The sequence below is a fragment of the Mandrillus leucophaeus genome, unplaced genomic scaffold (genome assembly GCF_000951045.1).
Source record: "Mandrillus leucophaeus isolate KB7577 unplaced genomic scaffold, Mleu.le_1.0 Scaffold627, whole genome shotgun sequence".
In the NCBI taxonomy this organism is placed as follows: Eukaryota; Metazoa; Chordata; class Mammalia; order Primates; family Cercopithecidae; genus Mandrillus; species Mandrillus leucophaeus.
This window is the reverse complement of record NW_012106775.1, coordinates 891,825-911,917: the sequence shown is the minus strand read 5'-3', so window position 1 is coordinate 911,917 and position 20,093 is coordinate 891,825. Positions and strand designations below refer to the sequence as shown.

Genomic DNA, 20,093 nt, shown 5'->3' with positions numbered 1-20,093 from the left:
TACAAAAATTAGCCGGGCGTGGTGGCACACGCTTGTAATTCCAGCTACTCAGGAGGCTGGGGCGGCAGAATCGCTTGAATCCGGAAGGCAGAGGTTGCAGTGAGCTGAGATCACGCCACTGCACTCAAACCTGGGCAACAGAGCAAGACTCAATCTCAAAAAAAAAAAAGAAACCTCAAGAGAAAAATTGAACTGCAACAGCAACAATAAATCTGGATAAGGTACATCTCACTACTGCCCTTTCCCAGACATGAACCTACATTCTATGTAAGCACCTTCAAACACTCCCTATAAAGGGGAACAGGAGCTGACCACGTCCAGCCAAGTAAAGAAAGCAAATCCTTAGGAGGATTCATCATAGCCAGCGTGTAACAAAGCCAGCTCACTCAGCGTGCAATTCCAGACTCTGGAACCAAAGGGGCTGCATAATGTCTTGGGTGGTTTGCAGGGCTGGCTCATCAATTACTCACTGTGTGTTAAACAGTCTTGTCAGCAGAGGGAGCAGAGGAGGTTTCAGAGCTTTTCCACCATGAGTCAGAATGGAAACCAACTGTGTTACCCAGTTTCACTTACTAGAGTCACTCGGCATTGACTCCCAAAATAAAGGTTTGAATAAGTCAAGCCTTCTTAGGTAGACAAGTACACAAGAGCCAATCTATAATCTGTCATCACATCTAAATCCATGCCAATTCCTTGAAAATTACAATCCTGGGCCAGTTATCAATAGTAGGGTCCCATAATCAGGAACAAATATCAAAAGACAATATGACACTTCTTTCTCAATAGAGTCAAAAAGGAGGTATACTTTTCTTGAATAGAAACAAAACAAAACAAAAAAAAAACTATAATAATATCAGATAGAAGAAGATACAAATGATAAACTAAACTACACATTCTAGAAAGATATAAGTTGCAAAAACTGGAAGGTTTTTGCAAATGATGCTGCTGACTATAAATATATTAAAAATGAGAACTGGTCAGAAATAAGATTTGGTATGCAGAGAGCAAGAGATAGTCTAGTGGCATAGAACATGTATTTAAATCACATTACTTCTTCATGAGTATAAAAGTAATAAAAATGATTAGCACACACAAACAGGGCTTGGCCACTTCCAGCCAGTTCCTTCATAGCATTTGTTAACGGCACGTCCCTGGAGTCAGTAATGGCAGACAGTTGATGGGAAGAACACTTACCTTTTGGCAAATCCCCAGTACTGGAGGCTGAAACCGTCCTGCTTTTGTCATGGGATGGACTGCTTTCCTTTTGCTCAGTAAGTGGTGATCCCTCAGAAAGCACAGAGCCGCAGGCCACAGGTTCTAAGGATCCAGAGAACAACGAGGTGGAGAACTCTGGGAACTGTGACTCGGGAATTTTATGTCGTCCATTTGGCAATTCACCATTGAATTGTTCATAGGAGCTGCTATATGTGTAATCACTTTCTGCATTTGGCTCATCAAGATTATATTCCTCAGGATTTGGGCAGTCTTCTTCGTCATCCTCTTCATCGTCCAGTTGCTGCTCCAGTGAGAATGGGCCATTCTCAATATGGCCATTGGTTTTAGGTGATTCTATCCACGTAGGGTCTATGTTCGCAAGTTCCTGATCTACATCATCTTCATCTTTTTCAATGTTTTCTTTCTCAGCATCTTCTTTCTCTTCCTGGTCCTCAGCTTCACCTTAAGAAGTTGATGGGTCAAGAATAAGAACTTGTTACTGTCCTTAATACGGCCTCACTAAGTACTTATCTCCATCAATAAAATACGTTTTGAATGTGTTTAACTTATGTACCACCTAGTAAACACCTCTTTGCTTTTGGGGTAAAAGCTTCAGGTTTTCTAAATCTCATTTTTCATTCATTTAATAATTGGCCTGCTCTTATAAGAAAAAGTTACCCTTAAGGGAAAATAACTCTTTCTAAATAAAGTTGCACTTCCATTTCTACCTTCTACAATCTTCAGAAATAGACTTGTGGTGCATTACAGTTAGGTAAAAAGTTAATGACAAAATAAAGCACCATCATTAGCATGACAGAAACATGGTATTTCTCAGACGTTTTACATTTTTTAAAAACTATTTTGAAATGTTAACATATTTCTGGCATACAGTTCACAAATGATGAAGTACAAGGCTGTCTCCCATATTTCCCAATAGGGAGTTGGAGAGAATCGGACTTGTCATCTGCAGCAGCAGCACAAATCAGCCCCCAAGCTGACCGGGTAGGACCCTACTAATGGAGCTCTGAGGACCCCATGCAGCCCAGGTTCGAGGCCCCACTGACCATTGTCCTTTGCAGTCTCTGTCTCGGCCGCCTCCTCTAATCCTGTTGTTTTTAGTTTCACCTCTGGGCAGTATTCGCCATCCTGGTCATTGGAAGGTGCAGCTGAGGTGATGTTTTCTTCTATTATTTTCCTTTCAGCTTCTCGCTCCAATTCTTCTATCTCCTGCAGGCGTTTCTCCAATAACTCAGCCTGCCTCTTCTGTTTCTTTTTCAGTTTTTTCTTTTTGTTTTTAGATATTTTTCCTATCTATAACATGTTAAGAAAAGACCACAGGTCAGTTTTCTTCTTTTTAAAGTACCACATGATAGTATAACTGCTAGCAGCATGGCAAATACCAATAAATTCTGCTTTCTCATGCCATATTCTACTAAAATCCCAAACCCAGACAGATCCACTTTGTGGTAAGGCTTACAGTAAAATCAAAGGGAAAGCAGTGCTGACTGATCTCACGTGCTGGGTCTACCACCAGGTCCTACCCTCAAAGGGATAGAGCTTAAATCCAGTAAGTCTTCACCATTCAAACCCTAAGAGAACTGAAGTTCGAAATTCTCTTGGCCTTAAAGGAGAAGCTCCTCTTGCAAGTTTTATTTGCTGCTGTCTATATACAAAGTAACAACATCCCACCTCCTCAATGCCAAAAATGAAACAGGTGCCTGAGCAGGTGTATGTCACTGTGTGTCTGGGGCTCACATATGAAGCTCTTCGCAGCCAAGACACCATGAATTCTAAGAGATAAGCCTATTCAGCAAAGGGAAAAAAGAAAAAGCCACAGCTTTTGTCTGCCTCCCATCATGGCCACCCGACTTGCCAAGCACTGGCAATGAAAGACTCCAACCTTTCAAACCATCAGTAACTCAGGCAGCTCAAGCCAGGGAAAAACTATGGGAAACAATCCGGGCGTCTCAGCAGGCCAGGAAGCGTAATTATTACAGCTTCCTCTTGTTCCAGAACTTACATTCCAAATCAAGGGCTGTCTCAGTAAACATAGTGTTTTGCTGTTGTTTTGTTTTTGGTTTATTTTTTCTTTGAGACTGAGTCTCGTTCTGTTGCCCAGGCTGGAGTGCAGTGGTGTGATCTCAGCTCACTGCAACCTCCACTTCCCGAGTTCAAGTGATTCTCATGTCTCACCCCCTCAGGTAGCTAGGAGTACAGGTGCACGCCATCACACCCAGCTGATGATGATGATGATGATGATTATTATTATTATTATTATTGACACGAAGTCTCGCTCTGTCGCCCAGACTGGAGTGCAGTGGCGTGATCTCGGCTCACTGCAACCTCCACCTCCTGGGCTCAAGCGATTCTTCTGCCTCAGCCTCCTGAGTAGCTAGGATTACTGGTGTCCACCAGCACACTCGGCTAGTCTTTGCATTTTTGGTAGAGATGGGGTTTCACCATGTAGGCCAGGCTGGTCTCGAATTCCTGACCTCAAGTGATTCAGTGGCCTTGGCCTCCCAAAGTGCTGGGATTACAGGCATGAGCCACCACACCCAGTATCTAACAAGGACATACGGTTTTGACGGGACCACAAAATAGATCAGTCTCTTTCTTATTTAATATCTGGATGGAAAAAAATTAGAACAACAGCTTCAGAAAAACAGGTAACTTAGCAGCCAATCAGAAATAATGTAAAGTGATTTTGAAATAAAAATACTTCAACTGCATCACCTCACATTTCACTGAACTTGGCCAACCACAGTCCAGAAAATGCATAAAGAAGACAATCTTTGAAAGGCTCTAACTATCCCAACTCTGCACAGATACGAAAAATTAACAAGACAGGCTGGATGTGGTAGCTCACGCCTGTAATCCCAGCACTTTGGGAGGCCGAGGTGGGCAGATCACTTGAAGTCAGGAGTTCGAGAACAGTCTGGCCAACACGGTGAAACCCCGTCTCTATTAAAAATACAAAAATTAGCTGGGTGTGGTGGCAGGTGACTGTAATCGCAGCTACTTGGGAGGCTGAGGCACAAGAATTGTTTGAACCCGGGAGAGGGAGGTTGCAGTGAGCCAAGATGGCACCACTGCACCCCAGCCTGAGTGGCAGAGCAAAACTCAGCATCAAAAAAAAAAAAAAAAAAAAATTAACAAGACAGTAAGTCTTACCTATTTGAGGATACACAACTTTTATAAATGTGTTCACCCTTTAAATACACAACTTTTTAATAATTTGAACAACTCAATAATAAATGGTCTCTTTTGACATGGTGCATATAAAGTAATATGTGTAAGTACTTACAGGTTTCTGCTGTGGAGCCGTACTCACTAAAACAAAATGAAACAAAATCGATATTTAGCAGAAAACAGACACATACCTTCACGTAGGTCATTCGAATTGCAAAGTGAAATAATTATTGTCTTTTAATGGCTATCCAACTTCAAAAACTATTAATCAGAGCTTCTTAATCACAGGAATCTAGAGAAAGTTTATGCACTGAAACAAATGAGTGACTCTTGAAGGCATAGTAGAAGTTGCTCACACTAAGCCATTTCTCTCTTATTTATCTAAAATGAAATACTAATACGTCTCAAAAACAGTCAAGCCCAAAGCACCAACAGATAAGAAAATGGGAAAGAATTCATACATATCACAGTCATTAAACCAAATTTGTTTAAAATATAATGAAATGAACAATTTAGATTAGATGTACATCTATATTTGAAATCTATTTTGCAAGCTTTCTACAATTTAAATCAAATATTGCAGTTGGTATGCAGCAAACAGTCTGGGAATCACATGATTAAACCCCTACACCAGGGCCAAAAGTTTGACAGGCTGGGTCCTTGATCTAAACAACACCCTGATGGCAGTAAAGGAGATGTGAAGAGAGCCCCAGGCAGTCCCAGGAGCCTCAGCCCTTTAGTATACATGCTTGCCTGACAACACACAAAGGCACAGACCACGGTGTCGAAGAGTGAGAAGCACAGTCCACACTTCACTGCACCACCACCCCGACCCCAGCCCAGAAGTAAAAATATCCCAATACTCAGGTCACTTGGTCTTCTTCCCCCACCATCAGGCCTTTTCTAACTAACTCCAAATCTGTTGATAAACTCAGATTGACATAGCTATGCTAAATGGACAACAGGAATTACTGTAACAAAACTGAAGCTAGAAAAATATTCTGATGACTAAAGGTCAGCTACAGGAAAGCTGTTACTATGTTCTCCTCTGCAGAGAAGTGGGCAACAGAAAAAAATGTTCAAATATAGATGAAGCAGCAACTACAAATTTAAATGGCCTTTTAAAGGGGGACAAAAGTAAATAATTTTAACATTAAAATATAATGTAGCTGGGGTATTTTCCATTTCAAGAAAAGGGTGCAGTTATTTCCAGCAATTAAACTTTTCCAAAAAGTTCCTTACATGTAACATTTGATTCAGATACCTTCAACAACTGCAACTTTGCAAGCTCACAACGCCCCCAAACTGAAATGAAGCTAGCTCAGCTCCCTCACCTGCAGACCCTGAAGGAGGAGGAGCACCTGCTTTCTGCCACTCAGTGGCCTCAGCTGCCATTCTTCTCACATATGCATCATCCACACACATCAAGATGTTTTCTGGCTTTATGTCAGTATGAATGATCTTGCACTTACTGTGTAGATAATCTAACCCTTGAAGGACCTGGATATAGTAAAATCAAGAGAGAAGATAAGCTATTAATACCTCATTATATAACTTTTATTTATTTGAAAAACATGTAATACGATGACAAGGTACAAAGTTTGATAAACACAAAAGGATATTTAGTAAAAATCTCCCTCCCATGACTACCCGCAAAGGAATCCAGCTCTCCTTTCTATAAGCAACAAATACGTATAATTTCAGAGATTATTTATGCTCATGGAAGCAAATGCATCTACATACAGTTGAACCTTGAACAACATGGGTTCACTTATACATATATTTTTTCTTCCACCTCTGCCACCTGAGACAGCAAGACCAACCCCTCAGCCTACTCAACGCGAAGATGATGAGGATGAAGACCTTTATGATGATCTACTGAATATGATCTATCTACTTAATGAATAGTAAGTATATTTTATCTTCCTTATGATTGTCTTAACATTTTCTTTTCTCTAGCTTACTTTATTGTAAGAATATGCTATATAACACGTTAATCAACTGGTCATGTCATCAGTAAGGATTCTGATCAAGAGTATGCCAGTAGTCAAGTCAGAAGCCAGATTCGGATTTTCAACTCCATTGGAGGGGGTTGGTCAGTACCTCTAACCCTTGTGCTGTTCAAAGCGTCAACTATACATACTTCAGTAACAACTATATTCACGTATCATACAATTGACCCCTTTAGGTATAGAATTCAATGGGTTTTAGAGGTGCGACTATCACTACTATTTATTTTTTTAATTTTTATTTATTTTTCAATTTTTAATTTTATTTTTTTGAGACAGAGTCTCGCCAGTGCAGTGCGCGATCTCAGCTCACTGCAACCGCTGCCTCCCAGACTCAAGCAATTCTCCTGCCTCAGCCTCCCAAGGAGCTGGGATTACAGGCATGTACCACCACGCCTGGCTAATTTTTTTGTATTTTTAGTAGAGACGGGGTTTCACCATATTGGCCAGGCTGGTCTCGAACTCCTGAGCTTTGTGATCCACCCGCCTTGACCTCCCAAAGTGCTGGGATTACAGGCGTGAGCCACCGCCCCTGGCAACTATCACCACTATTTAAATGACAACACTTTCATTGCTCCAAAAAGAAACAACATATTCATTAGCATTCACTCCCCATATCCCTCCTACCCCATCTAACCCTTAGCAACCACTCATCTACTTGCTGATTCTGAACATTTCCTATAAATGGAATCATATAAAGTATTTTTTGTAACTGGCATCATGTTTTCAAGTTTGACTCTTGTGCTGCATGTATTAATACTTCACTTATTTTTATTGGCAAATAGTATTCCACTGTATGGAGATAAAATATTTTGCTTATTCCTTCACGTCATGAACATTTGGGTTATTTTCACTTTAGGGGCTATAAAAATAATACTGCCATACTGCTATTCACACTTGTGTATACATTTTTGTGTGAACATACTTTTTTTTTGAGGGGAGGTATATACCTAGGAGTTACCATAATTAGCTCATATCGTGCCTCTATATTTAGCTTTTTGATAAACTGCCAAAGTGTTTTCCACAGCGGCTGCATCATTTTACATTCCTATCACCAGTGTATGAGGGTTCCAATTCTTCACCCTGAACAACACTATCTTTTTTACTTTATCCACCCAAGTGGATATGCAGTATCTCGTTACAGTTTTGATCTATATTTCCCTGATGGGTAATGACGTCCATACATTTTTAACACTGCAAGAGAAGGGGGGCTTGATTTAAATAGAAAATAGCCTTAGTATCTAGACAATGCTACAGCATCATACTAAAAGAAAGTGATGAACCAAGATATTCATATTTATCATATTAAAACAATCAATCAAAAACTTACAGTGTCAGTGACCTGAATACAAGGTCAATGTTTTTCTATAATTATTTCCACTGGAGAATAATTTTTTCAATTATTTCCATAAACAAAATTTATTTTTACAAAACAGATCACGTTCTCATATGAGCATTAGAAATTCCAAATGTTAAGCAAATATTACATCAATCACCATTCAAATAATGAATCGAATGGGCATTTTGTTCACAAGAGACAGGAAGTGTTATATGTTTCACATCATCCAACACTGAAATATTCCCAGTTCAATCGACAGTCTGTTATCAGGAAGGCATCTGATCAACAGCAGGCTATTAATAGTTAGCCTACTGTTAGTAGAAGTTTAAAGTAGCATTATGTAAGTGAGAGGGAACAAAGATTTTACAAGGAAAATGAAAACAGGAATATCTGTCTCTTAAAAAGGATCAAAATGCCTACAAACACTTAAAACAACTTTACCTTAGGGAGTATTTTTATATAAATTCACTGAATGTGCATCGGCTGAGCTCCTATCACATGCCATTATTCCAGGTGTTTGATATATAAAAGCTCCCAGGCTTCATGTTGCTTACAGTCCTCATATCCTCACAGAGCTTACCAATTCAGGACAGGAAATGAGTATGAGGGGTGGGGGAATTGGCCAAAAAAAAAAACCAAGATGAATCATGGGCATGGCAAATATTATTTAATAAGATATTGACAAGTTCCTGGTAAGTACCAGTAAAGTAGATAAAACTAGGATAAGATTTTAATACTTTTGATTTTTTGCCTTAGAATATTTACTGTTTTGGACAATACTGCAATTAGGATATGTTTAAATTACATTTAAAATGTCAAGGCTGTGCTCGGCCTTGCCTTGTAATCCCAGCACTTCGGGAGGCCGAGGCAGGCAGATCACTTGAGGCCAGGAGTTCAAGACCAACCTGGCAAATATGGTGAAACCCTGTCTCTACTAAAAACACAAAAAAACTGCACAGGCATAGTGGCACAGGCATGGTAGCACACGCCTGTAATCCCAGCTATGCAGGAGGCTGAGGCACAAGGCGGAGGTCACAGCGAGCTGACATCACGGCACTGCACTCCAACCTAGGCAACAGAAAAAAACTCTGTCTCAAAAGAAAAAAAAAATAAAATGTCAAAGGACTAATAGTAAGAAAGATAACATTATGTAAAATATTCCATGGAGAACATGGTTACACTCTTGAAGGAAACACAATCCAATGGGCTCATGTTATTCAATGACATTCATGCATCTTCCTGGTGCAAACTGAATAATATGTGGAGTTTTACATCTGAACAGCCAAAGAGATTCTAAAAAGTACAAGAAATTAATGGAGAGGCACACTGATGTCGTCCAGCCCACAGAGGTCAAAGGAATACAATTTTTGAAAAATATTGGCTTTCCGACTAAAATTGTATTTCGGTATCAAATACTATCTCAAGGTAAAAATGTCAGTACTTTTCTTTCCTAAAATATCTTTGATCATTTTCTCACGCACAAGAATTTGTTTCTTTCACAGTTCAAAGGCTGATTCGCTGTGCAGGAGGCTACACAGTTAAGACTTAATGTGCCTCAGTGTGCAATGCATTCACATGAGGTCCCAATGACGATGCACCTTATGACAAGCAAGAAGTGATCTCAGTAAAAATTTAAAGTTCAAGATTTTAAAAAAATATTGGCTATTGCACTCAACTGGGCTAACTTTCCTTAAACAGCAATGGGCAATACACACAAGGAAAATACTCTGCCACGGGGACAAATAAAGTTAGTTAAGATAATTCAAACCATTAAAGGAAATGGCAACAGGGCAGTGTTAAAAACATGACCTTGGACTCAGACTGCTCTTAAACTACTGCTCAACCATTTACTCATTGTGTTACCCCTGGGCAAGCTGTTTCAGCTGTTTGAGCTTTCATTCTTGTCTATAAGAGAGGGAAACATACTGTTACACACAAATATAGCAATAAGCATTAATCTATGGAGGCCGGGTGTGGAAGCTCACACCTGTAATCCCAGCACTTTATGAGGCAGGCAGATCACGAGGTCAGGAGATCAAGACCATCCTGGCTAACATGGTGAAACCCCGTCTCTACTGAAAATACAAAAAAATTAGCCGGGTGTGGTGGCGGGCACCTGTAGTCCCAGTGACTTGGGAGGCTGAGGCAGGAGAATGGCATGAACTCGGGAGGCGGAGCTTGCAGTGAGCTGAGATTGAGCCACTGCACCACTCCAGCCTGGGCAACACAGCGGGATGGAAAACTCACAAAAACAAAGTCTAGCACACAAGAAACTTAAATGGTAAAACTTATCTAAGTTAGAAGATTTATACTGATACTGACTTACTGAATTATGATTTTCCATCACTTTTTAAAAAAATTAATTTATTTTTAGAGATGGGATCCCACTATGTTCCCCAGGCTGGAGAGCAGTGGCTATTCAGAGGTGTAAGCATAGCACACTGTAGCCTCAAGTGCCGAGACCAGCTCGATCGGGGAGAACCTAATCCATTGGCACTAGAGGAATTAAAGACACACACAGAAATACAGAGGTGTGAAGTGGGAAATCAGGGGTCTCATAGCCTTCAGAGCTGAGAGCCCCGAACACAGATTTACCCACATATTTATTAACAGTAAACCAGTCATTAGCATTGTTTCTATAGGTATTAAATTAACTAAAAGTATCCCTTATGGGAAACAAAGGGATAGGCCAAATTAAATGAATAGGTTGGACTAGTTAACTGCAGCAGGAACACGCCCTTAAGACTTAGATGGCTCATGCTATTGTTTGTGGCTTAAGAATGCCTTTAAGTGGTTTTCCACCCTGGGCGGGCCAGGTGTTCCTTGCCCTCATTCCGGTAAACCCACAACCTTCCAGCGTGGGCGTCATGGCCATTACAAACATATTACAGTGCTGCAGAGATTTTGTTTACAGCCAGTTTTGGGGCCAGTTTATGGCCAGATTTTGGGGGACTTGTTCCCAACATGCAAGCTTCTGGCCTCAAGTGATCCTCCTGCTTCGGCCTCCCAAGTAGCTGGGATTAAAGTGTGAGCCACCACATCTAGCTTCCTAAGTCACTTATTAAAGTTCTTTGGGTTGGCCCGCATGGTGGCTTGCACCTGTAATCCCAGCACTTTGGGAGGTCAAGGCAGGTGGATCACCTGAGGTCTGGAGTTCAAGACCAGCCTGGCCAACACGATCAAACCCCATCTCTACTAAAAATACAAAAATAAGCCAGGCGTGGTGGCGCATGCCTGTAACTGCAGTTACTCGGGAGGCTGAGGCAGGAGAATCATTTGAACCCAGAAGGCGGTGGTTGCAGTGAGCTGAGATAGCATCACCACACTCCAGTCTGGGCAACAGAGTGAGGTTCTGTCTCCAAAAAAAAAAAAAAAAATTTATCTGAGTCTCAGTTGTTTCAATTTCTAATATAAAAGGGCTGTACTTGATAACCTGTATGGTATATCCCAGCAACAAAACTTTGATTCCATAATTTAATTTTGAACTACTTTTTTTTTTTTTTCTTTTTTTGAGATGGAGTCTCACTTTATTACCCAGGCTAAAGTACAGTGGCACGATCTCAGCTCACTGCAACCTCTACCTATTGGGTTCAAGCGATTCTCCTGCCTCAGCCTCCCTAGTAGCTGGGATTACAGGTGTGTGTCACCACTCCCAGCTACTTTTTGTATTTTAGTAGAGAGAGAGTTTCACCATGTTGGTCAGGCTGGTCTCAAACTCCTGACCTCAGGTGGTCCACCCATTTCGGCCTCCCAAAGTGCTAGGATTACAGGCATGAGCCACCATGCCCGGCCTGAACTACTATTTTTAAATGGTTTTATTTTCCAAAATAGCATTTGTCTTTACCAGTGAAGCTTAAAGTAATAATGCACCCCAGAATCAATCAACATTGATGGGCACTCCTACAATTATTTATATAGGATAACTGTGACAATGGGAAAAACAAAAAACACAAAACAAAAAGGAATCGTGTTTCATCCCCAAGGATAGATCTCCCCTTGCAAAATCTGACAGAGTTAAGTCTTTACTAGTTCTTCCCTCTGTTGCTTTTACTTGTCAAATCACAGTATGTTCATCTTTCTTGCCTAAAAACCTTAATACGGCTGGGCACAGTGACTCATGTCTGTAATCCCAGCACTTTGGGAGGCCAAAATGGGCAGATCACAACGTCAGGAGATCCAGTCCATCCTGGCCAACATGATGAAACCCGGTCTGTACTAAAAATACAAAAATTAGCTGGGTGTGGTGGTACAGGCCTGTAATTCCAGCTCTTCAGGAATCTGAGGCACAAGAATTACTTGAACCCAGGAGGCAGAGGCTGCCGTGAACCGAGATCGCGCCACTGCACTCCAGCCTGGGCGATACAGTGAGACTCCATCTCAAAAACAAACAAGAAACCTTAATACTTGGTGCCAGCAGGAGGCAGCAGCGATCCTTTGGCTGCCAGGGAAGCTGAGCTCAACCTAAGCCCAGATGCGCCAGGGACATGACTCTCAATCATCCCACTCAGGAAGCCAGTTCACACACATGAGGAACAAGTGCCAGGTTTCTCTGGGTAAAGCCAGACTTTGACTTCAGCAGCAGTGCAGAAAAGAAGGCCAAATCTAGGGCTGGGAGCTAGAAGCCCCAAGTCCTGTTCCAAATTAACTAGCTACAGGCTCAGAGAAGGTTCCTTCTTTTCCCTGAACCTCAAATTCATCTTCAAAATAAGGGGCTTGGTTAAAATGGTCTCAAAGCTTTCTCTCTGTACATCAACGTCTGTGTCAGATACCATCTATTACTGGTCTTCACAACACAAATCTGCTCCTCTCCACCACAACTTGATTGAAATAGGTCCTGTAATCTTGTAGATAAGTGGGGGAAGAGTCAAGCATAATGTGGAGACTCCTCTCAAGACTGTCTCCCTGGCCTTGCTCACAGCCCAGAGAGCAAAGCTTCCCCCAAAATTCTGAATTGTAAAAAGAAAGGGAATGAGAGCAACTTTCCGAATTATGCTCCGCTACTGGTGTTAAGTTGGGGACTTTCTTCCTCCCACACCTGAACAAAGGACACAGGGCAGGGAGACTGTCTCCTCCTACTCTGTGGGTAATAGAACCTAATGAAGTGCCCAGAGAAACCCACGTGGGCAGCCAGATGGGCTGGCAGAGGAAGGAGGCAACCCCAAGTAGGAGTTTTTCATTGAGGATATTAATTACTTGTGGGTGTGGAGGATACCAGAGGGGCTCTCCGCAAGCCTAGAAGTTTCCTGCTGGAAACACTGAGGCTTCCACTAGATTTCCCTTCCAGAGTAAAACAGACAAGGCAGGTCCCACCAACTGCCTGTGAAAACCAAGATGTTAAACTCAACGGAGGAGCTTGGAAATACTTGTTACAATAAAAGAGGACAAGAGCCAGAGACACGCTCAAACCAAAAATCCAGGGGACGGCATCCTTACCCACATTGTCCTGAAATATTCTCTGCTCCTTTTTCTTTCTATCTCTAACTGGTGAGAATTAATGAGAAAATCCAGCAGCTGTACTTCTGAATGTCATCAGAAAGAAAGTTAAAGCTGCTGTGCCCAGCACTGCGACTGCACAAAGCAATGGGTCAGGAAAGCAGCTTAGTCCCTTGAAACGGAGCCACCTCACCATATTTCCTGAGTCGAGGGCTCAACATCCTGAGGAGAAATTCCAAGTCAATACAGCATCATGTGCACTACCACGCTGAACAAACCCAGTAATATAAAAATGTTTACCAAACTGACATGAAAGCTTCTGGTCTGAACTTGAACAATACTGGTTCAATCATAATAAAATTTACTGATAAACAGGGCCACTGAAAGAATTAAAACGGTAAATAAATACTAAATGTAGACAAAATCAGCCAATGATACATGATACAGGTGGGAGGACCTGCGGGGCACCATCATGACTCTTGGCATACTCGAAGGTTGCACCCCAAAGGGAGAGGTCTGGAAAAACACTGGGTTTTAAATGTCTCATCTGGTTACATATTATAATAGCTACTTCATAAAATCTAATAGCTGTACTTTTTTTGTTTGTTTGGAGACAGAGTCTCTCTGTCGCCCAGGCTGAAGAACAGCAGTGACACAATCTCGGCTCACTGCAACCTCCACATCCTGGGTTCAAGCAATTCCTGCCTCAGCCTCTCGAGTAGCTGGGACTATAGGCGTGCGCCGCCACGCCCGGCTAAGTTTTAGTAGAGACAGGGTTTCCCTGTGTTGCCCTGGCTGGTCTCAAACTCTTGAGCTCAGGCAGTCCGCCTGCCTTGCCCTCCCAAAGTGCTGGGATTACAGGCATGAGCCACAGCGCCTGGCCTAATGGCTGTACTTTTAAACAATCTGATTACTAGCTCTACTATTAAGGCACAAGGAAACCATTTACCACAGAGACAAAAATGCACACTTTTCACTGACATATTACAATTTAAAATCATCTCAATCTTTCTATGTAGGACATTTTACACTATCCTGCAGTTAAGAGCATGGATTCTGAAACTACACCATCTGGATCCACCACAATAACTATGGGACTCTGAGGAAGATTCATATCCCCACTGTGCAACATCTTAGGTAGAGTGAAGATAGTAACACCACTGGCCTCATAAGGTCGTGGTGAGGACTAAATACCATGATACAAATAAAGAACTTAAAACAATCAGTGCCCGAAAGAACACAGTAAGTGCTACTTACAGTCATGATAACAGAAAGAGTAATAATATAATTTTAAAATCCCGGACTACAGCTATAATTGCTAGTTTTTTCACCAATGTAGCAAAATCACCAAAATGCGAGCCTTGCCCTTGGCAAGCTTCATTTAACTAATGGCAAGCAGCCATGTTCTTACAAGGTTTCTGTAAAGAGCAATGAACTAAACCATAATCTCTTTAAGTAAAATGCCAGCTACCTTTTCAATTACACAAGAAAGTCAAAGCCACTTTTAAAGAGTGCCAAAGAATTTTAAAGAAACCATCACCCGAGGTCTATCTTTTAATGTACTACAAATAATGACAACACAAACATTTTTTTCAGTGTTAGAAAAAAAAATAAGAGGTGGACATAAAATAGACGTCAATGCAGTGACTTAAAAAAAAATAGTAAGGTGCACAAATAGTCACAAGACTCCATGGGTAAGGCCAGAGAAGCAGCCACCAGACAGGCCTGGGAGTGGGCTGCACATGGCACTGGGTTGTCTCCAGAAGCCACCAGGATGGCCTCCTTCTGCCACAGCACAGTCACCATGGCTACATGGGGACAGCTAAGAACTGATCAGAGGATTGATAATAGCGTATAGAAAACCCAGAAAAAGCAATTGATCCAATTCCATCATTACTTTTGAAAAATAAACAAGTGGTAGTATTTATCTGTCAGCCCTTTAAATCACAGAAAGATCAGCCATTTTCTAAAGAATAAGGGAAACATGCTTTTTCCTTCATTTAAGGAAAGACAATTAACCAAGATACTTCTTGGCCGCCTAATATATAAAGGAAGACACAAAGACATGTGAAACTCACAATACATGATCCTGGAGTTTAGGAGACAAGATGGCTACTTTGTGTTACTATGATGGATGCTTTAGAAGTCCACACTTACTCTTTTTTTTTTTTTTTTTTTTTTGAGACAGATTCTCACTGTGTTACTTAGGCTGGAGTGCAGTGGTGCAATCTTAGCTCACTGCAACCTCCACCTCCTGGGTTCAAGTGGTTCTCCTGCCTCAGCCTCCCAAGTAGCTGGGACTACAGTTACGTGCCACCAAACCCAGCTAATTTTTGTGTTTTTAGTAGAGATGGGGTTTCACCATATCGGTCAGGCTGGTCTAGAACTCCTGACCTCATGATCTGCCTGCCGTGGCCTCCCAAAGTGCTGGGATTACAGGCATGAGACACTGCACCTGGCCCATCCTTATTCTTGTTTGTCTGTTTGTTTTGAGACAGAATTTCGCTATTGTCGCCCAGGCTGGAGTGCAATGGCACGATCTCGGCTCACTGCAGCCTCTGCCTCCTGTGTTCAAGCGATTCTCTTGCCTCAGCCTCCCAAGTAGCTGGAACTACAGGTACATGCCACCACTCCCAGCTAATTTTTATATTTTTAGTAGACATAAGGTTTCACCATGTTGGCCAGGTGGTCTTGAACTCCTGACCACAGGTGATCCACCCCCTCGGCCTCCCACAGTGCAGGGATTACAGGCGTAAGCCACCACACCCGGCCCCCTTATTCTTAATCTCCACAATCAAACCACAAATTATGCATTACTATTTTGAGTTTACAAATGAGGAAACAGGCTCACTGAGGCTAAGTAACTTGATCAGGAGTACAAGATTGAAGTGCCAAAGCTACGATGCTAAGTCTGTCACCAAAGCACATACACCTTACACTTTCTCTTATCCCAGTGGTTCTCAATGAGAGGAAAACTGGCAAAGTTCAGAGACATTTTTGATTGCCACAACCAGGAATGGTGATAGCTGATACTGGCATCTGAAGGGTAGATGCCACGGACGCTGCCAAACATCCTACAATGCACAGGAAAGTCTCCCACAATTAAAATTATCTTGTCTGAAGTGTCAGTAGAGCTAGGGTTGACATGTGGCCTACAAGTAGTTATGGGACCAAATGTGAGCTGAAGGTATTTCAAGGAGGGAAGGCATATCCCCCTCTTAACTGGGTACTGTGAGAAGCCTTTGTCACAATGGTGGGATTCTGGCTGAGTCTTAAAAATGTGGGTAGACAAGGATGGCATTTCTGGCAGCCTAGGACAAAAGAAACAATCAAAGACGTGGAGATAAAAAATGGCAAGGTGCCATTTAGGGGTCAAGATGATTACCATTAAGTACTTTCTGTAACTACCTACAAAATAAAATCAGTAAACATTTACGAATAAAAATTCTGCTAAATCTGCATATTATAAATGTTTGGGACATCTTTGAATACTCACAAAAAATGTAAGCTGGTAGATTCCAGAGGGAAATAGGGTACCTGAGGGACATCACTTTTTGTCTGCAAGGGGAAATACAGGCTGATACCAGATGACATTAGATCTTAAACAGGTTCCCAGAAAGAAAAGTGACTTAACTTCTACCGGACATAGGCCCAGTGCAATTCCAAACTTACTACAGGCTCATAATAAGTTTATTACATAAAACTCATTATATAACAGCCAAAATGGTAAATCCATGAGCTCTGAAGCCAGACTATCTGGGTTTGAATTCCTGCTCCACCACTCAGCACTTTTTAAGCGACTTCCTAACTAGGGGCAAGTTACTTAACCTCTCTGGACTTCTGTTTCCACTTGATGAAATCAGGAAAGTAATAACATCCATTTCACAAGGTTACTGTGAATCACAGGGTTACTGTGAGGAACTCAACTATGCAAAGTACTCAAATTATACTTGGCACATAGTAAGCACCGAATTAACTATTTGCTACTACTAGCAGTACTATCTCTCATTACAGCTTTACAATAAACTAATGAGGAAGGTACCATTTTTGTTTTTTTGTTTTTAAAGAGACAGTCTTGTTCTGTCACACAGGCTAGAGTGCAGTGGCACCATCACGGCTCACTGCAGCCTTGACCACTCGGGCTCAAGTGATCCTCCGACCTCAGCCTCCCAAGTAGCTGGGACCACAGGTGCATGCCACCATACCCGGCTAATTTTTAAATTTTGTTTTGTAGAGACAGGGTCTTGCAATGTTGCCCAGGTTGGTCTTGAACTCCTGGTCTCAAGCAATCCTCCCACTTCAACCTTCCAAAGTGCTGGGATTACAGGGATGAGCCACCACGCCTGGCTGGTATCATTATTTTTACCACTTTTATTGATGATGAAATTGTGGTTTGCAGAAGTTAGGTAACTTGGCCAAAGCCCTTTGGTGAAATTAGAGTCTATTTGATTCCAAACCCAAGCTCTTAATAACTCCATATATTGCTTCATGAAGGCCAAGAACATAAAGCTTTAGCAACCAGGCAATGGGAAGCCACTAAAGGATTCTAAATGGGAATATGAGTCATTAAAGCAAGGTTTTACTTGCAATAGAAAGGAGAATAAATCATAACAGGGACCAGGAATTGGACGGGCTGTATGCACAGAGAGCCAAGAGAAGCCTGTGAAAAGGTACTGGCTGGAGGTGTTAAGGCCCTGAACTAAGGAGGACAGCAAACGAAATACAAAGAACTTCAAGAGAAAAACACATGGCAAAGGAGAGCTCAACAGGTGGGCTCCTGGGGAAGCACAGCAAGTGACAGAGTAAAGGGAATGACTGGAACCTGGTCAGCTATCCCTGACTCTTAAGAAGAAGGTCTACAGTGAAAGCATACTAAGAAAATACTAAGAAAATTGGTTTGCTCTGGCTTGTTCTGGGAAATGATGTAACTGTGTCAGTCTGCAATAAAAAATCTTCCTAGTACCATCCAGGAGAAAGAAACACTGAAAACACAGGCTGAATCAAAGAGGGTGAAGGGAAACCTCAGGTAAGTAGATTATTAACTGGGATATGTAATTTCTTGAACAACTTACTACACCGAAAGTTCTGCGTAAGCTTAGGGGAAAAAAAATCCAGATTCCATGATAATATTTTTCTTAAATAAAGATGGATTCACACACAAAAAACCAAAACCAAACCAAATCCCATTAACACTGCATATAAGAACAAAGTGCAGACCACATTACAGGATCAAATTTTCAGCATGAATTTTTCTGAACTAAAAAAATAATACAAGAGCTCTTTCTAAATTTCCACAAAAAACAGGGTACATGAATTTCAGTGAGGATAACACATGCATTGGCCAGGTGTGGTATAATCCTAGCAACTTTGGGAGGCTGAGGTGGGAAGACTGCTTGAGTTCAGGAGTGGCCTCAAGAGACCAGCCTGAGCAATACAATGAGATCCCATCTCTACAAAAAAAAATAAAAATTAGCTGGCATGGTGGTGCATGCCTGCAGTCTCAGCTACTAGGGAGGCTGAGGTGGGAGGATCACTTGAGCTCAGGAGGCCGAGGCTGCAGTGAGCTGTGATTGACCACTGCACTCCAGCTGGGTAACAGAGCAAGACCCTGTCTCGAAAAACAAAAACAAAATGAAGAACACACGTTAACTTATTTAATCTTCGGTTCATTCAACAAGGATGCACTGAGGTTCCACTGAACCTCAGATTTTCGTCTTTCAACTTACAGACTCTTTCAACTTGCTAAGGCTAGATTTTGTTTTTCTTCTCTGGATGATAAAATAAACATCAATGGCTTATCTGTGAATTCACCATTTTTGTTTTTTTGAGATGGAGTGTTGCTCTGTTGCCCAGGCTGGAATGCAGTAGCATGATCTCGGCTCACTGCAACCTCCACCTCCCAGGTTCAAGCAATTCTCCTGCCTCAGCCTGCCGAGTAGCTGGGATTACAGGTGCGTGCCACCATGCCTGGCTAATTTTTGTGTTTTCAGTAGAGACGGGGTTTCACCATACTGGCCAGGACGCCATGATCCGCCCGCCTCAGCCTCCCAAAGTGCTGGGATTACAGGTGTGAGCCACCGCGCCTGGACAAATTCACCTTCTTACACACTAAGCCTAAAGGGTGGTGGTGTGGTCAGTCACTTAAGGCAACAGCAGGCCCCTCTGAAAGCACGAGGTTCTGGGAAATGAGGCAGCCTGCGGGAAATACATGCAGGCAGCTATTTCTGAAAGTATTCAGTATTTGCTAGAATATGTAATTCCTTTAATATTTTCAAGATTTATTAAAAATAATTAGGAGATTCTTCCCAAGTTTTAACAATATAGTTTTGTTTTGCTTGCTTGTTTTTTTAAAGAGTTTAGAGTTGCTGCTAAATGTTACAAATAATACAGTAGTCTTATCTGGGGATCAAATAATTCCAGTTAACATACTAATTTCTACCCTCACCACATAACCTCTTCTACATTAAAGTTGTTCATTTGAGATATTAGCCTGTCGAAATAATGAATAAAAATGCTACTATTTGAAAGCTAAGGGCAAACAGATTCAGTACTAAACAAAAGTTAGCCACAAATCTAGGCCCACATGTCAACCTAGCATAATACTACATAGAAGCACCTTAATCCAACTGACATAGAAGACACTGTAGTGAACTTTTCTCTCTCCAGCCCTCTTCTCAAGTAACATCGGTAGTGTTACAGAATAAGCTGCCAATTTTCCGTACAAGGCTGGGCACAGTGGTTCATGCCTGTAATCCCAGCACTTAGGAAGGCAGAGGCAGGCAGACTGCCTGAGCTCAGGAGTTTGAGACCACCCTGGGCAACATGGTGAAACCCTGTCTCTACTAAAACTATAAAAATTAGCTGGGCGTGCTGGCAGGCACCTATAGCCCCAGCTACTCAGGAGGCTG

The 20,093-nt window shown here is 41.8% G+C and overlaps 1 protein-coding gene across 3 annotated transcripts in view; it reads right to left on the bottom strand.

The window, feature by feature from the left end:
• Nucleotides 1–20,093, bottom strand: part of SRPK2 (SRSF protein kinase 2) — a 213,454-nt gene that overhangs the window by 32,889 nt on the left and 160,472 nt on the right. For all 3 annotated transcript variants that reach the window (XM_012000364.1, XM_012000366.1, XM_012000365.1), the window contains 4 exons: nucleotides 5,739–5,904; nucleotides 4,520–4,545; nucleotides 2,280–2,526; nucleotides 1,195–1,677 (listed from right to left, as the gene is read on the bottom strand). In XM_012000364.1, coding sequence (XP_011855754.1) covers nucleotides 1,195–1,677; nucleotides 2,280–2,526; nucleotides 4,520–4,545; nucleotides 5,739–5,904 — 922 coding nt within the window. The remainder of the gene's footprint in view (nucleotides 1–1,194; nucleotides 1,678–2,279; nucleotides 2,527–4,519; nucleotides 4,546–5,738; nucleotides 5,905–20,093) is intronic.